Here is a 23,135-nt window from a genome sequence, read left to right on the forward strand (position 1 = left end):
AAAGTCAGCAGCCATTAACATTCTGGATTACCCTGTTTACTGAAACAGGACGTTGATAGAGGACGTGAGAACGCTATTCAAGAAAAAGAATCGCGCACATTACAAGCTCTGCGAGAAGTGGTGAGCTCACGTTCGGTGCAACACAAGTGCGCGAGCAGGTTCTGGTGTTACAGCATGACTATCGGTAGATACCATAGGGCAGGTTGTTCGCGGCGGCCGTAGCCGACCTCTTTCTGCCGCCTAGTCTACGCTTAAGTGATGGACGCATCTTACCGCGCGCGCGCGCGCGCGCACGCACGCACGCACGCACGCACGCACGCACAGACAGACAGACAGACAGACAGACAGACAGACAGACAGACAGACAGACAGACAGACAGACAGACAGACAGACAGACAGACAGACAGACAGACAGACAGACAGACAGACAGACAGACAGACAGACAGACAGACAGACAGACAGACAGACAGACAGACAGACAGACAGACAGACAGACAGACAGACAGACAGACAGACAGACAGACAGACAGACAGACAGACAGACAGACAGACAGACAGACAGACAGACAGACAGACAGACAGACAGACAGACAGACAGACAGACAGACAGACAGACAGACAGACAGACAGACAGACAGACAGACAGACAGACAGACAGACAGACAGACAGACAGACAGACAGACAGACAGACAGACAGACAGACAGACAGACAGACAGACAGACAGACAGACAGACAGACAGACAGACAGACAGACAGACAGACAGACAGACAGACAGACAGACAGACAGACAGACAGACAGACAGACAGACAGACAGACAGACAGACAGACAGACAGACAGACAGACAGACAGACAGACAGACAGACAGACAGACAGACAGACAGACAGACAGACAGACAGACAGACAGACAGACAGACAGACAGACAGACAGACAGACAGACAGACAGACAGACAGACAGACAGACAGACAGACAGACAGACAGACAGACAGACAGACAGACAGACAGACAGACAGACAGACAGACAGACAGACAGACAGACAGACAGACAGACAGACAGACAGACAGACAGACAGACAGACAGACAGACAGACAGACAGACAGACAGACAGACAGACAGACAGACAGACAGACAGACAGACAGACAGACAGACAGACAGACAGACAGACAGACAGACAGACAGACAGACAGACAGACAGACAGACAGACAGACAGACAGACAGACAGACAGACAGACAGACAGACAGACAGACAGACAGACAGACAGACAGACAGACAGACAGACAGACAGACAGACAGACAGACAGACAGACAGACAGACAGACAGACAGACAGACAGACAGACAGACAGACAGACAGACAGACAGACAGACAGACAGACAGACAGACAGACAGACAGACAGACAGACAGACAGACAGACAGACAGACAGACAGACAGACAGACAGACAGACAGACAGACAGACAGACAGACAGACAGACAGAGATAGATAGACAGATAGATAGATAGATAGATAGATAGATAGATAGATAGATAGATAGATAGATAGATAGATAGATAGATAGATAGATAGATAGATAGATAGATAGATAAAATACACGCTTGCAGCAACCAATCGGCGCCGCGCCGCGTTCTCCCTAAACCCCAAGAAGTCATCACTACCCCGAAAACAAGCGGCGCCGCACTCTGGTCGTGCATTGTCTTGTTACCGACGCTTTAATCAATGAAATGCGTTGCTTACACCACGGCTAAAGCATTTCGCCTTTTGTTGATGAGAACTTCTGGTGGTGACGACAAAACTGCGGCATTAGCGCCTTTATTTGCACCTCGCGAGTGTGGCGTTGCTTTGGCGTCTACACCGAGCGCTGCGCGGTTCGCCCTCCCTCGAGTTCTCTAGTGGGAAGCAAGGAGTCTCACCGTTGGCTGTACCTACTGATGAGGAGCTATAGAATATGAGTTATTAGCATAACGATGCTAATATGCTTCGGTTCTAAGGTGTGTCGCTTTTTTGCAAAGGAAAATAAATGTAAAGACGAAAAATGTAGGAGCAACGCGTCACAACGCTGTCTCTATTAAACAAAAAGACGCTTTAATAAATAAATATTAGCTTCACGGTAGACAGCTGGTCTCTCATACCGATGTTCGATTCTGCTTTTTTTTGCCAAACAATAAGGCGTTTTGCGAGAGAGGTATAATATTTGGTCTCCATTGTGTCAGACCAAAGAAGCAGATTTTTTTTTTTTGCAACGTACAAAACAACGCAAGACAAGCAAAAACGAATTGATTACGCGCGAACACCAAAAGACTATTCGCCGTAACATTGATTAAAATACAAAGCCTCCGTCTAGCCGCACGTAATCGCTTTTATCTTTCTACGAATAATACGCGCCCCTCCCCGGCACCGTCGCCCCCCTTCACTTGAAGGTGCACTTCTTGACGGGGTTCATGGGCGTCCCGGGTCGGCACCCGTAGGCGGCGGCGAACTCGGCGTTGTTCATGAGCGGCACGTTGCAGCGCAGGTTCTTGGGCGAGTAGTAGGGCGAGTTGAGCTCGGCCCTCGCCGAGCACCACTTGTGGCACGAGGCGAGGAAGAAGAGCTGGTCGTTGCCGAAGCCGCCCACCCCGGAGGCGTCGGCCCCGCGGCCCACGGCGCGCCGGTAGGCGGCGAACGTGTGCTCCAGGCCGCTGTTGTCGGCGAAGTCCTCGGACAGCGTCAGCGAGGTCGGCTCGCGGTAGCGGTTCGACGCCTCGCTGTACTGCTGCACGAGGCACTCGAGGCGGCCGATGAAGCTCAGCCGGGACGCCTCAGAGAACCAGTTCACCTGTTCGGGGGAGGAGAAGGAAGGAAACTTTAGCGTGTGCCCTGCGAGTTGGTGGGGAGGGCCAAAGCCCCCCCCTTCCCCCCTCGCCGCCAAGCGCCAAAAAAAAAAAAAAATAAAGGCGCGGTTTCGAGCGCTTCGCGGAGTTCGAAGCGGTCCTCTTTTGAACACCCGAAAGCCCTCGGATGCGAACGTGACCTTTGTTTTTAAGCAGGTGTCGAGGCGCCTTTTTAAACGTTTCCAGGAGTGCATTAAAATTGCATAATTTTGTTGCTTTTGGCTAAGCTTTAAGATCTTTGAACACCCTTGAATTTTTCCCGCAAGAGACACTACAGGCCCTGGGTTCGACATGGTACGGAGCAGGGTGTGTATAGTTACAGGGGGCTACAGGAATTAATTGTTTTAACGCCGATCGCAACGCAGGCATTATATTATAGATATTATATATAATATATAGTATAGTATAGTATAGTATAGTATAGTATAGTATAGTATAGTATAGTATATATTGCTGCAATACGTGACTGCCACTTTCTTCCTTTATGTTGCGAAATACTTGAAATTATGGTGGCTTGGATACTGTTTTGCCGATATGCTGTTGATTGTACTGAACATTCTAGAAAGCAGGCAAATCGCATAAAAGACGCCGTGAAACGGGAAATGCAGTCGGCGCAGAAAAACGCGAGAAGTGATCGATATTTTTTTTTTTTCAGATGTCTTTAGCGTTCACGTATTCCTGCCTCCAGATGAAGGAGGTTTTCAACAATTCGACTCGGGTCAAGCAGGGGCGGTATTCTCGAGCGATCGCTTTCAGAGACGCGATTATTGTCGCGGGATCTTGTGTAACCACATATCAGCATTTCTATGATCCCACGTGTACGGTACGAAGCAGAGTGCCGCATTCTAAGACCAGCTGCAAAATTACTGCGACTTAGCACCTTTCTTTGCGCTGAGGTGACGTCGGTGTAACCGCGCACAGCTAGCGGTCTTTCGTAGGGCATTTTCTTTGACGACGCGTATTGACATTTCGTACGCATTTCCCGCTTAGTCGCAGTCCCGAAGCATCTTTCTGTCTGACGAACTGTTCTCGAACAAGGCACGTAACATCTTCGTCACTGTCTCTGATATGTTACCCTAATCGATCATGTAACATTCGTAGAATCTTATCCTGCGAAAAAAGGTTCTTTTCTTGAACGGCAAACTAAAAAGATTTACTAAATTGCCTAAAACTGCGGACAGTAACACAAAACGATTTCTTTATCATCTATTTGGCGGTGAAATATTCATCACAGAAAAGAGACAATGAAAATCAAATTTCTTGTATAACTTTCGCGCCTAAACAATCGCTCTGACATCAGCGTGGCGTCACAGGCCTCACGAAACTTTGTCCTATTAGGACCATTTTCTTGCGCGAAAACCACCGAGTTGCTATAGGCTGAACCTCTATTTCATTTGAAAAGGCAGTGTAGTATTTATTGATAGATAGTTTATTAGGCCCTAGGAGGCGCTGTCAAAATCTGCTGACTTCAGAAAGAGCTGACGGCGAATCAGTGAAGTGGCGTCTTTCGTTTTCCAGTCCATTCCTGCTTAATCAAGCGTTGGCTTTCGGTAAGGCGGAGCTAACTGCTATTACAAAAGCTGTGTAATCAAACAATCCAGCCAAATACTTATCTTTACTTTGCAGTCTGACCAAAGTGAGGCCACGGCGGCCGCATTTCGATGGAGGTGAAGTGCGAAAACACCCGTGTTCTTAGATTTAGGTGCGCGTTAATGAACCCCAGGCGGTCCAAATTTCCGGAGTCTCCCACCACGGCGTGCCTCATAATCAGAAAGTGGTTTTGGCACGTAAAACCCCACAATTTTTTTTTCTGACCGAAATGAATGATAGGCCCCCAAACGGGAGCGCGTACGTGCACAGTGTACCTTGACTCCGGTCTGGTCCATGTTTCCCATGAAGGGGTCGAACACGTGCGTGATCTCGTGTCCGACCACGTGACCGAGGCCCCCGAAGCGCGCGGCGGCCGGCAGGGAGCGCGCGAAGTAGGGCGGGAACTGGATGGACGGCATGATGAACATCACGTGGTAGACGAACATGTAGAACGCGTTCACCGGTATCGGCTGCGCGTGCAGGTACAGCTCGCGGTTGATGGACCGGTTGCCGCGCCCGCCGCGCAGCAGCGGCTTGGACTGCGCCAGGGCGGCGCGCAGGGACTCCGTGTAGGCGCGCAGGAACGGCCGCCTGCGTCGGGACGCGCATGCGCGATGTTGAGCAGCCTCGTTTTGCATTCTGTGCGCGGAGGAGGTCGTCCGATATTGAAGGGACTCTAGAGAAAAGAGAAACCTCATCTGTGTTAGTGACGAACCTTTCTACGATAGCGAAAACTCCACTTTTGCCGCGACCAAGAAGGTTGGTCGACCTGGAAAAGGGGCGCAAAACGGAAAGAGTGCTGGAAACGCCGCCGCTTTGAGGTCTCCCGCACCAGCTGGCTGTGGCGTCACGAGTTTTGCAGGCGTATAGTGGCACCTGGTTAATAATTTGCGGATAAAAAAGGACTGAATTGTGTTTTAAAGCCAGAGGTTGATCGTGGCAAGCTTCTAGAACTTTTGCTGAGCCTATACGCGGTCGAGATGTGAAAAAATGTGCTTAGAATGACGTCACACTGACGTCCCAACACCCTCCCGAAACGGAAGCAGCAACCGATTCGTTATGGCGTCATGGCGAGGCACGCATTGTTTACTAAACCAGAACCGTTAACTATACAAATTCGAAATCAAAACCACCGAGCAATCACTTACAGCGCCAATCGCAAAGCCTAACCTATACACGTATGGCATTAGAGCGCAGCTTATAGGGCGCCTTGAAGAGGAAAATATAAGCAGCCTCCGTATCACGATGTCTCCAACTTCCGTGCTTTGATTATACGTAGTGAGAACTGCTCGTTTCGGCAGCCCACGGAAAGACCAGCTCGTATACGCGCCTCATAAAGAAGACACCACAAGCCTCGTTATGTGAATTCACTTGATTTTCGAACACCACCGGAGCGAGAATGAATGACGCTTCGGCTACTCGCTGGTAGCAACCATACGGTCGAAAAGCCATATTAAGAAAAAATTGGCGGAGCGGCTGCGTCAGTTTCGCGAAACAGATACATCATAACTGCTCCTCACTAAACAAGGCCCGCTATATTGCAGGTCGGAGTTGAACGTGCATCACTGAAAAAGATAACAAATACTGGTCCATGCAATTTCATGCGCTGCAAACCACTGAAAGCCTCAACCAGCTTTACCTCAAATTACCGCCGCTTAACATTAACTGGCAAAGAACGGCCCAATTTTGAGAAGCAGTTTGAAGAACAAAGGGGGCTGGCGGAATTATTTTTGACTTTGGTATTAGTTCAGTCCTCGTGATACCGACGAATGTTTGTTAAAAAAATGAAAGAAGGATGCTGTATTTAACCATCACTAACTCGTCGTGAGCAAACAAGATTTAGCGGGTTTAATGTAAACGCCGCAGAAGACATACATAGCCAGCGTTTGTTACATGCTTGTTGCACCACGGCAAGTATGGTCGCTTAACTGGGCTGTCCTATCCAACTTTTTCGGTGTTTATGCTTCTATTATCCAGACGAGTTACTGCTGCAGAGCGTAGAACGATGCATAAAAAATCCGTACCGCGCTGGACTGAGCTCCATCGGCTGGCATTGTAACGTTGCCTTTGAGCAATATATTTTTGCCTAGAATTTTGACAAACGCCATTGTGATAATATATTTCACAGGAGCGTCATAAGTGTACTGGCATAGGGAACGAAAGCGAACAAACGGAAACACTGCAGGAGGCGCCCGGACACAGCCCGAAATGTAGCAGATGACAGGCGCAAGTCGTTGCGCTAACGTCACGCGAACAGCCATAGCAGCGCCCTTGCAGATCGTCTTCGGGGTTAATGCGTAGGCAGTGGCACTATAACGTAAAACTATTCCAAACTTTTCTAATCCAATTCTGCAATCAGCCCTCTGCGATTGGTCAAACACCTTTTTGGACCACTCCCACTTCACCTGTCTGTCACGCGACGTCACGAAAACCGCGATAGCTCCCCATCTGATATGATGTGAACACACTGATTATGCATGAGCTGACCGAAAAAAAAAGAAACATAGTTACTTTTGATTCGACGCCTTTTCACCATTAGCCCTCGGCTGTTGGTCAAAAATTTTCTGGCAACACTCACTTCACCTGCGTGTCACGCGACGTCACAAAACCGCAAAAACTCGCGGCGTCAAAGTGACGTGTACCCATTAAAGATGCATTAATATGCCGAACAAAACTGAATTTTCTTCTGAATAGCCACAGGCTGCCCCGTTCCGAAAGGAATAAAAGATGGATGCCGCCGATCGCTCAGGCACTGGCTACTCGCAGCTGCCGCAGAGCACGGGTTTATTTGCGTATAATTAAACTTTTTGCGTGACCGTAACGTTTTCCTTCACTTTCGGCACGTTTAAGACCTCGTTCTGCCAACTCTTCTTTGCTGAAGATCCGTTTTAGCGTCATTCTTATGCTTCCGTTGCATGCCGCCGCGATTTTCGACCAGCCCCCGCAAGCTAAGTAAGGGAAAGCGGACGCAGTGGCTCGACCCCGTCGATTCCTTTTCCACTTGAGCGTGCTCCTTGCCCCTTGTCAGCCCATTAGATAAGACAAGCCGCTCAATGTAGGCAATGTTATTCGTTTTTAAAGCAAACAAAAGTGACCGCCTATAAACGAGGAGAGCGTTTGATTTGTTTGTTCAGACAAACGTGCGGATGAGCGCCCGATGCTTGCGTCGGCGGTTACGCAAATTTGACCTCAGAGATTGGAATAAATCCATATTGGAATAGTTTTACGTTATAGGGTCCCAGGATAAATATTCAGGTGGGTCAATGCTGACTAGTGCATGGCGGGTGCCTCCGCAAGGGTTCTAGCACGGTTTGTAACGCGTGGATATCTCGTAGGCACTGTTACCAAAAGTGTAGGTGGGTGAATTTTCATTGCAACGAGTATGTCTGTCCTTCCAAGGGCGCTTAGTTGTTAACACGTAGGTGAACCGCTGTTTAGACATACATTCAGAGCGTTGGTTGCAACCGTGTTGTTTTTTTACTGGCGGTGCGTACATAATGTAATTCAATATATATACAAAGTAGCATATCCGTTCAAAGTCAGCCACAAGCGAGAAATAAATATAAACGGGGACATACGAATGTAAGAGAAAAAAATCTTGTAGTTTTTTTCCAACACACATATCGGAGTGACATTAGACGAAGCTTTGCCTAAATTTGGCCTTACTGGCTTGAGGCAGCCTTGTGACTTCGCAAACTGACAAGATTACAGCGAAGCTGTTAGCCTTTCGGCGGTCAGCATTATTTGTTTCCGGCCGTGAGCAGAAATTATCAGCAATGACTCATGCAATGACTCACCCCCATCGTATTGCAGAGGCTACAAGCACCCAGCAAATTGAAGCGAACAGTGCGTATATTCATTGAAATCACGCATGCAACACGCAGAGCAGCGTACGTTTCAATAAAGAACAAGCTCAACGCAAGCGTCTGAACCATCATTGAAGCCTTGCATAGCTCCCCAGCAGTTGCGGTGACGGTTTTGCAACAGCTTCGCTGAACGTCCACCTTCGCCGGCCGGAAATGACGAGTAAATTTCTTTTTTTACCGAAATATTGCGCTACAAATACAACAATTCGTAATAATTACGCATACTTGCAAAGAGTTGCTGTCTTGCTGCGTTTCGTCAGAGAAATCGCCATTCTGACCAATCATACGAGGGCAAGCCAACGGTTCGCTTTCCGAAGCGCTACAAGATCGCCCACCAAAATGGCATCCTTGGCTGAACCGGCCTGCTTGAAGCTCGCATAGACACTAGCGCCGGAGTTTAGTTATATCTATAGGAAACTCCATAGAGGACTTGTTTTCTGTGTTTCTCCGCGGAGAGTACCGAAAGGACTCCTTTGACGCGCGTCCTGACCTGAGCTTCGGCAGGTAGGAGTAGTGGGCGTCGATTGCCTCGGCCGACGACAGCTCCTTGGGGAACGCGACGATCTCGTGCAGCGAGGAGAGCTTGTTGACGGCCTCGCGCCGAGTCGCGTCCTCCATCCAGGACAGGTTGCGGAACGCCAGCAGCGACGAGTCGCGGATCGCGTTCACCATGTGGTCGGCCGTCTTGAGCGCGCCCGCGGGCAGGAACTTGGCGAAGAAGAAGTGCGCCAGCGCGAAGGGCGCCATCTCGGACACGCGGCCGATGCACGACTCCAGGTAGGCGACGGCCATCTGGGCCTCGCTCGTCTCGGACAGCAGGGCCTTGGTGAGCTCGTACGAGGCCAGCGGCAGCAGCGAGCGGGTCACGTGCCAGCCGACGAAGAGCCGCAGCCGGTCGATCTCGCGCGCGTACTTGCCCAGGAAGCGACCGGCGACACCCAGGTAGGCGGTGCCGATGATGTACAGCTCGTTGAGCGCGCCCATCTGCGCCTCCTCCGGAAGGTGCCGGTTGATGGCCTCCAGCCAGCGCTCGGACGAGACGCGGCCCGCGCTCAGGTCGCCCAGCTCCTGCGTTGCATATACCGTACAAGTTGAGTCTTTGCGCGAGGCACGTGTAACATTTGTTTCTAAGCGGGTTTCCACAAGGAGTGCAATGTCAGAGTCGCTGGGGCGCGCGTGACGCCTGTGGTAGACACTCGCCTCGTACGGCTAAACTTATGTGCATGCGGACCTGCTTACAAAAGGGATATCATGTTGTAGGCGATTGCTGGACTGCTGGAATTTGAGCAGCCGATTCCTTCAGAAACATCTCGACAGCTATCGCTGATGATAGGACACGCCGCTGACAGCGAGGATGTAGTGCTACCACGGAGTCACGGTAGCCGTGCTGTAAACAGCACAAACTCACGGAGGCTCTATGCTTGTGTGAGAGCTAGTCAAAATACATTCGAAGCAGCAAACCTGTGCCTGCTTACGTGTGCTCATTCTTACCTGAACCACAAAAGATATCTTCAAACGACATAGTTTTCTGCAGTGCAGTCGGTGTAATTCATGCTTCTAAGCGGTGGTTCTGAACAAAGCCAGTACCTGTGCGGTATACACTCACTGGTAGATTGAAAGCGCTCTGGAGGCATTCGCATTACTAAGAGAACGCTAAGGCATTTGCAAGCCGTGTGCGTATGAAAATTTATATCAGTGCTTGTATTTTAGCAACTCGCACTGTTGAGCAAGCTGGCTCTTCTCAAACTTTAAGATGGCGCAAGGCAATGTGGCAGCTAGTAACTGCGACATTGTAAAATGGCGCCTGTTCTTTATACTTCGCTCTGGTGTTCGGATCTGTGACTTTAGTAGCAATATTTATTTACTGAGAAAAAAAAAGAAAGACGTCCTGATCTCTGCCAAGACGTCTAGTTTCGAATAACATGAACTGCTCAAAGTTGGCCGTTCTCCTGAGTGTGGTGCCTTTTTCAGTCTTGCGCTGAAGAAAACTTTTTTATAAGGTGTGATCCGGCACAACAGCTCAACTGGTCTCTGGCGTTCTTAACTGGCTCAAGAGATGACCTCTTTGACAGCGACTGGGATGCCTCACCTGGAACTGCGAGTAGCCGATGAGGTCCTTCTCCTTGTACTCGAAGTACATGGACATGAGGTCGGTGTCCATCTGGACCATGTCCTCGACCAGCGACGTGTAGTCCTGTCCCGCGGTGCCCAGCGCGGCGGCGAGCTGCAGCAGCGTCTTGCCCAGGGCGGCGCCGGGCAGGTGCAGCGCCCGGTGCTGGAACCAAAGCATGAGCCCCTGGTTCTGGCTCAGCGACAGGATGAGGCGGTCGTCCTGCCTGAAGTTGGGCACCAGTTTCACCTGGAACAAGACGTGCACGTCGGATTCCAGGCTGAGCCCGACGAGCGTGTCGAGCACGTTGAACTCGGCCGAGTCGAGCGGCGCGTCGGGCCAGCCCAGGCCGTGGTCGCCGAGGAACGCGCGCAGCCCTTCGAGGTTCTCCTCGCGGTTCGCGAAGATGTCCTCGCACATGCGCAGAGCCTGCGCCGACTTCTCGCCCGAGCGGCTCTGCGCCAAGCTCGGCTGGCGCCGGATGTCGGTGTACAGGCTGAAGAAGATCTTGCGCTGCAGGCTCGTGAATTGGTTCGTGTCCACCGGATGCACCTGCGCCACGAACGCACCGACGTTCTCGTCACGTGAAACGATGTTTGGTGGTCAGGTGTAGGAACGAATCGCTGAATCATTCTAGAGGAAGGCCATGACGTGACCGAGATAGATGCCAGTATAGCGCAGCTGACAGCTCATCTGCGGAGTGATCCGGCGGAACTAAGCCACACCCCGATTGCCCTCAGACTGAAACAGCTATTCGCCCTGTCGGGGAGGATTCATGTTAATCAGCATTGGCGTAGATCTCTAGCAGACGCCAAATGCTGATGAATTTCTTTTTGCCTGAGAACAGTTCAAGTGTCAACTTTTAACTAAGGAAATGAAATAAAATAAAATCACCTATTTCCACTTGTATTTCGGAGACACTGACAGGGCACCTGCAGATAGGACTATTTGCAGCTTGAAGCCGCAGCCCTATTAGATTTTCCTGACTGCCGCAGCAGCACATACATTAAAACTGCTGTCTGGACATACTCGCACAAACAAGTTCCAGAGGTACAAGTAATACTTATTAGTACAAGCAAATGATACTTATTTGTAAAGTACTGTACTAGCTCGGGAACGGAAATTGTGCCGAGAACATATCGTACGAGGCCGGAACTAGACATGACCCATTGATCGGTATTTCACATAATCTATTGTGAGCGTTTAAAAACGAGGGATGTACCGCAAGAATTCATAGGCCTTCTTCAATTACGTAAGTGGACCTCAATGGACGACGAAATGGGGCAGGGCCCTATCCTTTCATACATTGCAAATTCCATCACGTTTAGAAAAACAAATGTATTTGCTGCTGACAAGTCTTGCGTTCTGTTCGTACGTGCTCTGTGCCCTAAACGAAGACAGAAAACACCGTGAGGCACAACGACATTCAAGATGCCGCAATCAGGGCAGGTACGTTGTTCCACCGTTACCTGGTACGAAACTTAGTTACGACATAAATTTACGTAGAATACCCACCGGCCATACCCCAACCACATCCAGCAGCGTATGGGCGAGACGTACCTTGCTCCATCGGCCGCACGAGAACTGGTAGAAGTCGGTGCACGGGTCCACGCTGGCGTCCATGGCCATGGCCAGCTCGTTGGGGAAGTCGTAGCAGTCGGGCGCGAAGCAGCGCGGCGCCACCACCGTGGTCACCAGGTGCGGCACCAGCGCGTACAGGCTGGCGTACGCCAGGCTCGCCACCAGCGTCGCCACGTACGGGCTCACGTTCGTCGCGCACCAGGACAGCACGCCGGCCGCCTGCATGTCGTCCCCGTCGTCTTCCAGCGTGGCTGCTTGCTCGGCGGCCCACCCGGTGGCGAAGGAGAGTGCGCCCGACTCCCAAGCCCTGCAGCGCGGTCACTGCGGAAGGCGTTCGTCCTGGTGCAGGCTTCCCGAATGGGTCACCGAGGGCAGTGGAAAGCAAAATACCAGGACGAGGCGGCAGAGTAGCCGGCGGCTCGGACTCAAACGTTCTCTGTGCCGTGTCGTCTCGACGAGCAGCTAGTGCGAGTCGAGGCCGGAGCAGGCAGGCCTTCGGGTCGGCTCTGAATCGGCGGCTTCCGACGGGAAGGGCTGAGCGTGCGCTGGCGACCTCGCGCTTCGCTTCTTCTGTCTCGTGCGCACCGGCCACGGTCCTTCCGTGCAGAACGTTGTCGATGTTGATGCCTTGATCCGTGGAACGTGCCCACGAGTGGGATTTGCCACACGAGAAAAAGAAATGAAATAATTGCCTAGAGATGACAAAATAAGAGAGGCAACAAACGAAGGTGTTTGAGAAAGAATTGTAATTAAATTTAAGATTAGCGTATAATTAAAGAAAACGGCATGTGGTAAACATCGCAGTAGAGATGGTGCCCCTGAAGCGTAACTTGCTAGATGCTTTTTTTAAATTTATGAAATGCCTTGCAATTGCCCTGGCGCTGATGCCCAACTGCACAGCTCCGAACGAAAGCAAATTTGGTGGCCATCGAGAATGCAAGATGCCGAAGAGGGATGCTAGAGAGAGACAGCACAAAGGGGAAAGGCAGAGAGGTTAACCAGATGGGTAGATACGGTTTGCTACCCTACGCCGAGGAGAGATGGGAGGGGGAGGTAAAGTGATAGCAAAGTAGAGATAACAGAAAGAAAGCAGCATAGACATACTGTCACAGTCAAATACTGTCATCGCATACCGTCACCGCACAGCACAGTAGCACTTGGAGCACTATAGACACCTGGTCAGGCTACAGCCGCTTGTCCAATTCTGTTGCCCTTAAACAGTGCAACAGTGCCCTCGTCGCCCTCCGCTGGGATGCATGCGAAGGAAATATTTCGAGCAAGGGGGTGACACGGCGGCAAGAAACAAGGAAGTGGTCAGTGTTTCTTCTTTATAATAAAGAAGGAAAGATTGCAATAGGAGGTGTCGGACCGATACAACGGCCAGCATTTAGGGAAGAGACTCCACATCGTAAGCTGGTCACTGTAACCTAGCATTGACGTAAGAGGTATTGATCCGAGTCCCATGGGTACGTACGTGTTGTTGTTGCCTCGGAACATGCTGGATGTCGACTAACGATATTAGGATGGATGTATCCGGAGCACTTTAGCGATAGAAGCTTCCTGAGGAATTGTCGTTCATGAAGAATTCTTATAGAAGTGCCACTCGTTGTCAAGGCGTGAAAAGAGAGGCGAATAGGCAAGGAGGTCGGCCTGGGGGGCTAGTATGCGCTGGCCTGCTGCCTTGAACAGGGAATGGAAGAAAGCGGACCCCCCTCCCCTCCCACCCCCCAAAAAAAGAAAGAGTGACGAAAGGCGATGACGGCAGGAAGAAAGAATGAGTATGTACAAATAACTACGCAATGACAGTGGCTTTTCTAAAATCTCGAGTCTGAGTCCGGTACCCTATGTGTGCAAGGCCGGCTGTCGTACCGCACTGTGAACAGTGTGCGGTAAAGAGGTCGGGATATATGTGACTGCATATTTGCGGACAAGGGAACGAATGGGTCGGGAGGCGGCGCGACACGATTTGCTGGAGCTTTCGTGAGTTTGGGGTGCGCTGGTGGTTTCGTCTGGCGGGCGAAGCGAGGCGCAACACCATGCCAGAATTCGGCAGTTTTTTTTTTTTTGAAGCCGTGAGGTGGCATACGAGCGTTTTGGCCCAGTTAAAAAAGGAAGGGTTGGTTGTGCAGTACATATTTGCATTACATGTTATGTATGCACCGTGCCCCACCGGGGTAACAACACTACTTGAACGCTATCTGACGGCGCTTTTCATCCCACCAGCGTTGCGAGGGAAGCCCGGTGGGGCACTCTTCGTCATGCACCACCGCAGTTGGCTTGCGTGCTTCGTCTCGCTGACGCGTCGAACCCGCTTGTAGTTAGAGCGTCATCCGAGAAATTCGAGCGCCAACCCTAAACCAGGCTATCGCTGTGAATGATTCGCCCTCCAATCGAAATTGCGAAGTTATTTTTTTTTTGTAAAATTTTCTCGCCAAGTTTATGCTCGCAGCTTTGTCCGCCACGGATGTCACCTGCTGTGCCCTCCGAAACACTTGTACGGCCGATAAACCGCTCTCAGAGCCTGAGAGGGACGCCAAACGCCACACGAACAGCGAGGCACAACAGCAAGCTCGACACGCATTTCGTGCCCCCTCGATGCCGTGAGAGGTGGCGTAGAGTAGCGCGCCACCTCCCACCCAATCAAGGGTTAGAACTGTGGGAACTGATTGGCTGACACGAGCACTAGCCTTCGCCGCGACAGATGGGGAAGTGGGCGAGTTGGTGTGCCTCGTTCGTCCATTGCCCGCCTGTAATCGCCATCCGGACGATGCAGACGGATTGGAAGCTTGTCTGACGGATTAGGAGCGCACAATAGACCTCCTAATTAAGTTAGCGTAGTAATGGTAATTATTCAAATAACATTTTGTATTTGTCGGTAGAAGTAACGGCCGCCTCATCGAGTAATTAACTTAAATCAAGGGTTAGAATTGTGGGAACCGATTGGCTGACACGAGCCAGTAGCCTTCGCCGCGTTGCACGGAGTTACCGAGACAGTCGCCGAACGGAAACGAGGAAGACACGTGCCAGTGAGAGAGAGCCCGCGGAGCGGTTCAACAGCGTCAACACTGGCCCGCACTTCAACACACGGGGAAGCGGGCGAGTTGGTGTGAATTCAGGATTAGGAAAGCGCGAAGAGTTGATATTCGGTCGGATATTATAAAAATTTCCGGCAGAGGGACTCCCCAGAGTTCGTTTCTCTCACCCACCCTGTTCAACGTGGCGATGGCAAAGCTACCACCGCTCCTCGACAAACTTCCGAACGTCCAGCACGCGCTTTACGCCAATGATGTTACAATCTGGGTGATCACAGGGTCAGACGGCGCCATTCAAGACGTACTAGAGGAAGCAATAAATATAGTACAGGAGTATGCAACAGCCGGAGGACTCACCTGCGTAGCTGAGAAGTCGGAGCTCCTGCTTGTATTTAAAGAAACGCAATAAGGCCGATATTCCACCAGCCATCACAATGCATCTCAATGGCAACTTTATTCCAAGGGTAGACAGACTACGTGCACTAGGCCTTCACATACAACACAACGGGAAGGCCACATTTACCCTACACATGCTCTACCAACTGCTTACCAAAGTAACGCACATGATAAAGCGCATTACAAACCGCCGACAAGGACTCCAAGAAAATGATGTTCTCCGAATTGTGCAAGCCCTCATAATTAGCCGATTAATCTACCACCTCCCCTATCATAATCTGACTCAGACTGAGATGCACCAGATGGACACCCTCCTCCGTACGGCACTAAAGGCAGCGCTGGGACTACCCCAACGTGCGTCTACCCAGCTCCTACTACGACTGGGGGTGCACAACACCATCCGCGAACTAGTTGAAGGTCATTTTAGCAGCCAATTGCAACGTCTGCAACGAACAATGCAAGGGTGCCACATTCTATCCCGGCTAGGATACCAGACACCAAAAAAATCACAACAGGAAAACCGCACACTCGCTGCGCTTAGCATTCGCAACAAAATTCACGTAGCCCCAATTCCCCGGAATATGCACCCTGACCGTCATAAAGGCCGAACAAAGGCAAGAGCACAAGCCCTGGCTCGACTCTTTGGCGATGACACATCGAACGCACCGGTCCTATACACCGACGTGGCCCAATACCCACAGAAACGTGCCCTATGTCTAGTCGTACTAGATAGCGAAGACATTCCGAGGGCTTCGGCCATGCTGAACACTGTGGACAGTGGCACGGCGGAAGAGGCTGCTATCACCCTAGCCGTCGTACACGCTTCAACCATGCCGGCACCGGATGGACCCATCACAGTGGTCACCGATTCACAGACTGCCTGCAGGACTTGGGCACTAGGGAAGGTGACACCCTATACACACCGTATCCTTGCATCATTACACCCCACCGCGTTACACAGGGTGCGTATCGTCTGGACACCTGGACACGCCTCTCTCCATGGTAATGAACGCGCTAATGCGGTCGCCCGAGAGCTCGCTAACCGGGCGCCGTTGGAAGAGCTGTCCAACCCAGACGACGCACCGACAGAACCACTGAACTGCACAAACTCTACAATATTACAGAGATGCCAGGGGACACTTCCCGCCCCCACATAATTCCCTTAACCGAGAAGATGCCGTCGCGTGGCGACCCAGCTTCAAACTAATTCATTTATCTTTTATCTTCACCTCTTCCACCCCACCCAATATCCCTCATACTGTCCCTACTGTGGAGCAAAGCCCACAGTATATCATTGCACCTGGGAGTGCCAACACCCTCCGGGTTAGTCCCCTATTCCTTCACATTCCTCCTGGGCGACTGCGCCGACCAGCTCAGAGCCGCAAAAGCAGCTACGGCTGATCCAGCGGGCACGCGGAGTGGCGCGAGCCATCGGGGCCCTGAACTAAGGGCTCCACCCCTACGAGGAAGTAACCCAATCTCATTACAAATAAATGTTTTCTCTCTCTTGTTAAGAGGAAGCTTCAGCTCGGGTGCTCGCATCTAAATATGCGAAAAAGAAGCATTCGTTTTTCTCGGCAACCACTGCCCCAAATTTTACGAGGTTTGTTGCATTTAAAAGAACCGTAAAATCTAGTGACTGTTGGTTTCGAATTTTGGATTTAGATCGTTAAATTGTTATTAAAAATTGACAAAGATAAGAATTTTCGGAACACGAAACTATCAAGATTACAACTCTCTAACTCGGCAAGCTAAAACGATATCGCAATTCTGTGAATTGCATATGATAGTACGTCCAAAGCGGACAAAATTGATGTGTTGCACATGAATCTGAAAATGCGGAGTAATATGGAAATACAGCTTTTGCGGAACCCTGGTACACAACGTAACAAGTTCACCTAAGATATATATTGACTTACTGAATTTGTCCGCTTTGAATGATCTAATGGATGCCGCTTACAGCACCGCGATATCTGTTTTTGGTGCAGAGATATGAACTTATAAACTTCGTGCGTCTATATTATTCAAACTTTCAAATTTTTGATAATCCTTGTCATAAAATTCAGGCGCTAAATCGATATTACGCTTCCAGCAGTCACTGAAATATAATTTTCTCTCTCAAACGCAACAAATTTCATTAAAATCGATCCAGGGGTCATCTCAGGAAAAACGTTTTTGCGTTTTGCATGTATTTGAATAGGCCGCGTCGGAGTTGGGCCCACGCTAAGGCTTCCTCTTAAGATTGTACGTATACGGGCAGGGAAGTGTGGTAATTCTGCGGAAAGCCCGCACGTATTTTCTTTGCTTTCTTTTAATGTCAGCCGACAAATGTATCTGTTCGACCCGACGGGAGCCCACACGGCCAAGCTTCCTGGTGCGTGGACACAGCGCTTGCGCGCGGCGCTCCAGGCGAGAGTGAGCGCAACACGGCAGAGGGGCGGCAGCCGCTCTCTGATCAGAGTCCCAGCGTTGTGCCCAGGACGGGCGGCAGTGCGCCGGTGGCTGCCGGCGCGGCGGCGGCGGCCGCGGCGGCAGCCTCGAACGCTTCCTTTCGCGTCACGCTCGTGAAGATCTGTTCGAGCGAGGTGTCCGAGATGAAGAAGTCCTGCAGCTTGAAGCGCTGCTTGATGCGCCCCATGCGCATGAACATCTCGCTCCACTGCATCTGCACCCGCGACATCCGGAACTCCAAGACACCCTGCGAGTCGTTGAAAGACAATATTATATATATATATATATATATATATATATATATATATATATATATATATATATATATATATATATATATATATATAGGTACTTTGCTGAGCTAACCTGCGATAGGCGAAAGCCTATCTATGACTGACGTACTAGTTCTGCGGAAACCAGCAAGGGGGAAAGAATTAATATAGGGAAAATCAGACATCCACCCGTTCGTAGCAATTGCTACAAAGGAAACACCCATACGGGTTTCCTTTCGGCTGCCCCGGAAAGGCGGTGGTCCCGGGTTCGAGTCCCGGACCAGGACGAATTTTTCTTCAACTGTGAGGCTGTTCTTTCGAGGAACCCGTATGGGTTTCCTTTGTAGCAATTGCTACGAACGGGTGGGGGTCTGATTTTCCCTTCACCTATCTGTGACTGTCGCGGTTGCTGTTGTCTGAACTGTTCTGCGAACGGACGCCGCCGTGGCCGCGAGCATGGGAGGCAATCACAGCCACGTGACTGCAAGGTTTGTCGACGATGTGCGCGCACCCCCACGCGCATGTCCGCCCTCTCCCACGCGCCCACTCGCGCAGCGCTACTGGCATGGCGCCTCCTCTCCTTGCTCCCCTCGCCGGTGATCACCGCTTTCCTGCGACCACCACGGATTGCGCCCGGACACTCATGAGCCACTAAAGGCTTACGCCTTAAAAAAAAGAAAAAAAAAGAAAAAAAAAAAGGAAAAGGTGGGAGTGTGTTGTCCGTGGTGGTCTGAAGTGCAGCGAGCGGATTACCGGATCGCGGTTACGCGAAAACGAAGTGCCGAAGCATAGAATTAAAAATGGCTGGAAAATGCATTTGCAGCTGCGAGCTGCCGCTCGGCGTAATTCTCGCGGTAGTGCGACGTGCGAGGAAGCGACTCGCGCACATTTCGGCTTCTGTCAAAGGGCTCTTCGCAACACTCCGTCGAAGCGCAAGCTGCACACAACTATAGCATAGTTTTACAGCGGGGTTGTTGCTCTGATTAGAACCGTTCCAAGGCGTAAGCGCAAGGTGTGAATTTCTCCGAATGGAACCACAAGCCGTAGCGTGGTGAAAATTATAACTTGGAGGTGGTTGGTCTTACTTGGCACGTTGTGAGATTACAGCCAATTGGAATGGGGCTATCACGTCACCAGGAATCGACCCCGCGACTTGATGCGCCGCATCAGTAAGATATACAGCCCACTGAGGCACCGCAATACTCACGATGTTGACGTCCGCAAGGCAGGTGAAAGGGCCAGATACTCGCAGCGCACGTTCTATTCGGTGCAGTGTTCCTACATGCGGTTAGGCGAAATAGCACTCGCCAATAGAGCAATTACACCCCCTCCACCACTTCCCTCCTAATAAATAAATAAATAAATAAATAAAAATAAAACTGACAGGTCACGAAACTTCCTGCCTGGTGAAATGCTCATAACGCTAAGGAAGTCGAGACGCAACGCTAAATGTGCACAGAGCGGCGGCTGGGCTTGTTTATTTATTTATTTATTTATATTATTTTACTTATTGAATACTGCGCACATGCGGCCCAAGCAGGAGGGCGACATATGGTACATACAAAGAAAATCAGATTGACAAAAGAAACAGAACCATGAAAAACAAGATTAGGAAGTGGATTCAATTTATACTACTCCATTCGGTTACAGTTCGAGAAAAAAAAAAGAAACCTTATATGTGTTTGTTCTTGCAAAGTAAGGGATTAATGCATCATGTTTGCGGTGGCGTGTAGTTCTGTTCGATAGCTGCGATAAATGTTCAGATGGGTCACGGGATAAATTGTTAGCGTGAAGTAGTTTGAGGAATTCAAGTCTCTGTTTTTTTCTTCTAGTTCGAGTGGTTCAAGGTTGTTAATTTCCATAAGTTCGGGGGGGGGGGGGAATCACATCTGGAAAATTTGTTCAAATATAAATCTGACTGCTTTTATCTTAATTCTCTCAAGACTATTGATATTAGTTTTTGTGTATGGACCCCGAACCATGCAAGCTTATTCCAGCTTAGGTCTAATTACGGAGATGTAGCATAGCATTTTAACGTTAGACGCGTACCATACTTTGCTGGAATGTGCTGAAGACTCTGCTGAATGGAATGCTTCTTAGTGACTTAAATCTAATGAACGCCTCTTTATACTTTCCAATAAAAGAGGTGTATAAGACTTTGACACCTAAGGGTGTTCCGGTCCATATTTTCTCTTCCGCCACGAAGAAAATTTGTGTGTGCTCATTATCCGGCTAATCTTTGACTCGCGTTCACGTTCAGCCTCGTTGGCAAGACAGATTTAGGATTGTTTAGGCGCACCAATAACGCGCACAAGCAAATGAACTCGCAGTATAGCGCTATGTGTGTGTTCACTTGCTTGTCCTCATTGTCAGTGCGCTTTTAAGTGCATAATTTTTCTCAAATTCAGGGCGTGGATTTTGATGGGAAAGCTTATTGCGTCCTGAAACAATCCGCTCACTCCTTTTCACCGCACCACGTCGTGCTTAATCATTGTTTCTGTTTCCCCGCGCGCTGCTCGTAGCGCGCGAAAATACCACAAGTACCGAGCGACTGCGCGCGCACGCACGCACACGCCAATGTTCCCCAAAAGTGATTTGAAAGAACTCGTTTAACTCCACTCACTGCCCCGACTTGGCAACCGTCTGGACACGGCAAGCTAATAGAGAGTTTTAGTTTAGGGGACGCAAGCGGCTTGCGTACGCAAGAACTAGGGGCGACGGTACTGCGCATGCGCAGAACCCCCTGCGCATGCGCAGTACCGTCGCCCCTAGTTCTGGCGCACGCAAGCCGCTTGCGCTCCCTAAACCAAAACTCTCTAATGCGTTTGGCTTCCGGTTATCGCGAGCTGCGTGTTCCGTGTGACTAATATCGCAGCCTGTCGCAATGACCAGGTGGTCGGGTGCCGATTCAGGCAGTCGGCGGAGTTGGTTACTGCAAACCGCGCTTGGGACCGCTGGCGTCGCGGTGCGCGGTCGCACAATCACGCCGCGCTTTTCGTATCAAGCCCCGCCTAGCCACCTTACCGGAAAAAACGCGTGCCGCGGAAGCTGCCGCGCGGCAGCGTTTTTTCTTGCTGCGGCAGGTTACAAGGGTTGTACGAGTAATGCGTGGAGGAAATCATTACGCCGGACGTGGCATCCGAAAAGCGACTCAATGGGTTGTTTTTGGACGCAACGACAGGTTTCTCATTGGAAGCCACGTGTGCTTAATTAAAAGAGATTAAATTAATTTTATCTAATTAGCCGGATAATGAGAGCACAAAACCTTATATTCCTAGTTTTTTTTATTAACTTGGCTACTTAACTGGGACAAGATGTTGTACTATTTCGCATGTTTAACTGCAAAATTGATCGATAAGGTTACGATAAGCTTGAACCTGTTGGTTTATCTTGCGCTTCTCCTTCCACTTTAGCTTCTGTTTTTACGATCGTAAACTGTACGCAATTTTCACGTATGTTTACGTATACATTCAACAACGTGTACGTACCCGCCGTGGTTGTGGTGTTGGGCTGCTCAGCGCGAGCTCGCGGGAACGAATCCCGGCCACGGCGGCCGCATTTCGATGGGGGCGAAATGCGAAAACACCCGTGTGCTTAGGTTTAGACGCCGGTTAAAAAACCCCAGGTGGTCCAACTCAATGTGGAGTACCCTACTACAGCGTGCCTCATGATCAGAAAGCGGTTATGGCACGTAAAAGTTTTTTTTTTTTGACATCGTGTACGTATGTGGGACTATTCGCTTACGTGCCACTGTGTTCCTGTTCCGTTTCTTCCAATGTTATATAGTAACGTACACAGGCACCAAGGTAAAACGCGTTGCTTATGGCACTGAGGGACTCGGAATAAGTGAAATAGAGAAATTTTTTTTTATACACGCCGGAAGCATTCGATGGCCGTTTCTTCAAACGGTGCAACGGGAGGCCAAGCGTACTCACGCGCTTACTCACGCGCTCCTGCAACGAACGCCCCCTACAACGAAATGACCTGTATAACGAAGAAATAATTCTGGCCCGCTTGTGAAAGGCGCGGTGCGCTTCCTATACAACGAAGTCACCTCTATAGCGAATTATTTCGAAGGCCCCCTCAAGTACTTCAGTTACGAAGGCGCCAGACTGTACCTCGCAAGTGTGCACCATCTCGGCTTCCGGGAAGGCCTTGCACACCGCTTCGGCGACTTCCTGCTGGTACCCGAAGTCCTGCTTCCTGTCCGGGTACGTCTTGACGCTGATGGTGTAACCCTTGCCGAACTTCTCCTTGAGATGCGCGAGCGAGCCGAGGCACTGGAGACGCCCTTCGCCCATGATGGCGATCCGGTTGCACAGGAATTCGACGTCCGACAGGCTGCGACAATGAATTGACGACTTGTGTGCCCCGCTTCGTACAGCTTAGTTCCTTGTCGAAAAAAAAACCCACATCCAAAACCTTGAAATAAGAATATTGGGACCCCGTCCAAAAATCCCTTTGTTCCTATATATGGCTTGGGATACACTATCGAAAAAAAAAAGAAACAACTATATGCTGAATACCTCTATGTTCAATATTTGAACATATGAAGATCATATGAGAACCCCTCTGTTCCCGTCTATCTATAATACGCGGCATTTGTTTATCTTTTTTTTTGTGGGACACACCCCTTATATTCCTATTTATCACATGCGGCATGCGGGTCATAGAATGAGGACATAGAATTTCTTACACGAGATGCGCACATGTTAATACATTGGAGATGAGAATTAAGGTTCTTATAGCTTTCTTTCTTAATAGGCTGTCCCATATGGCATATGAGAACACACGGAGCTTTATGTGGAATACCCATATATTCGCATGGGATTACCGGATATGAGACGCTTTTTTTCCATACTGCAAACAAGGCTGCGGACGCTAGTAAAGTATTGCCGTTCATAGAAATCTCACCGCGCGTTTCCCAGTGCAGTTCCTGATATGCGATGCTTTCT

General features: G+C 50.1%; 2 protein-coding genes across 2 annotated transcripts in view; both read right to left on the bottom strand.

The window, feature by feature from the left end:
* Positions 1 to 2,200: 2,200 nt before the first annotated feature.
* LOC142557164 (neprilysin-1-like) lies at positions 2,201 to 12,614 on the bottom strand. Its single transcript, XM_075668828.1, has 5 exons — positions 12,009 to 12,614; positions 10,428 to 11,000; positions 8,829 to 9,406; positions 4,748 to 5,063; positions 2,201 to 2,827 (listed from the first exon to the last, which is right to left on the bottom strand). The coding sequence occupies exons 1-5, from the start codon at positions 12,252 to 12,254 to the stop codon at positions 2,420 to 2,422; spliced, it is 2,121 nt and encodes a 706-aa protein (XP_075524943.1). The 5' UTR covers positions 12,255 to 12,614; the 3' UTR covers positions 2,201 to 2,419.
* Positions 12,615 to 17,749: 5,135 nt separating this feature from the next.
* LOC142558460 (ATP-binding cassette sub-family A member 17-like) overlaps positions 17,750 to 23,135 on the bottom strand; it is a 44,262-nt gene continuing 38,876 nt past the window's right edge. Inside the window, exons 16-17 of the mRNA XM_075670592.1 lie at positions 22,299 to 22,521; positions 17,750 to 18,155 (exon numbers count right to left, since the gene is read on the bottom strand). Of these exons, the coding sequence (XP_075526707.1) occupies positions 17,913 to 18,155; positions 22,299 to 22,521 (466 nt within the window). The 3' untranslated portion in view covers positions 17,750 to 17,912. The remainder of the gene's footprint in view (positions 18,156 to 22,298; positions 22,522 to 23,135) is intronic.

Source organism: Dermacentor variabilis, chromosome 9 (assembly GCF_050947875.1).
Source record: "Dermacentor variabilis isolate Ectoservices chromosome 9, ASM5094787v1, whole genome shotgun sequence".
NCBI lineage: Eukaryota > Metazoa > Arthropoda > Arachnida > Ixodida > Ixodidae > Dermacentor > Dermacentor variabilis.

What these genes read in the sequence shown, in the direction of transcription:
- LOC142557164 (XM_075668828.1), bottom strand. Translation starts at nt 12,254, where the DNA reads ATGCAGGCGGCCGGCGTGCTGTCCTGGTGCGCGACGAACGTGAGCCCG. An exon ending in CGTGCGGCCGATGGAGCAAG is followed by an intron (nt 11,001 to 12,008) that starts GTACGTCTCGCC and finishes TTCGTGGCGCAG; the next exon opens with GTGCATCCGGTGGACACGAA. An exon ending in TCGGCTACTCGCAGTTCCAG is followed by an intron (nt 9,407 to 10,427) that starts GTGAGGCATCCC and finishes TATGCAACGCAG; the next exon opens with GAGCTGGGCGACCTGAGCGC.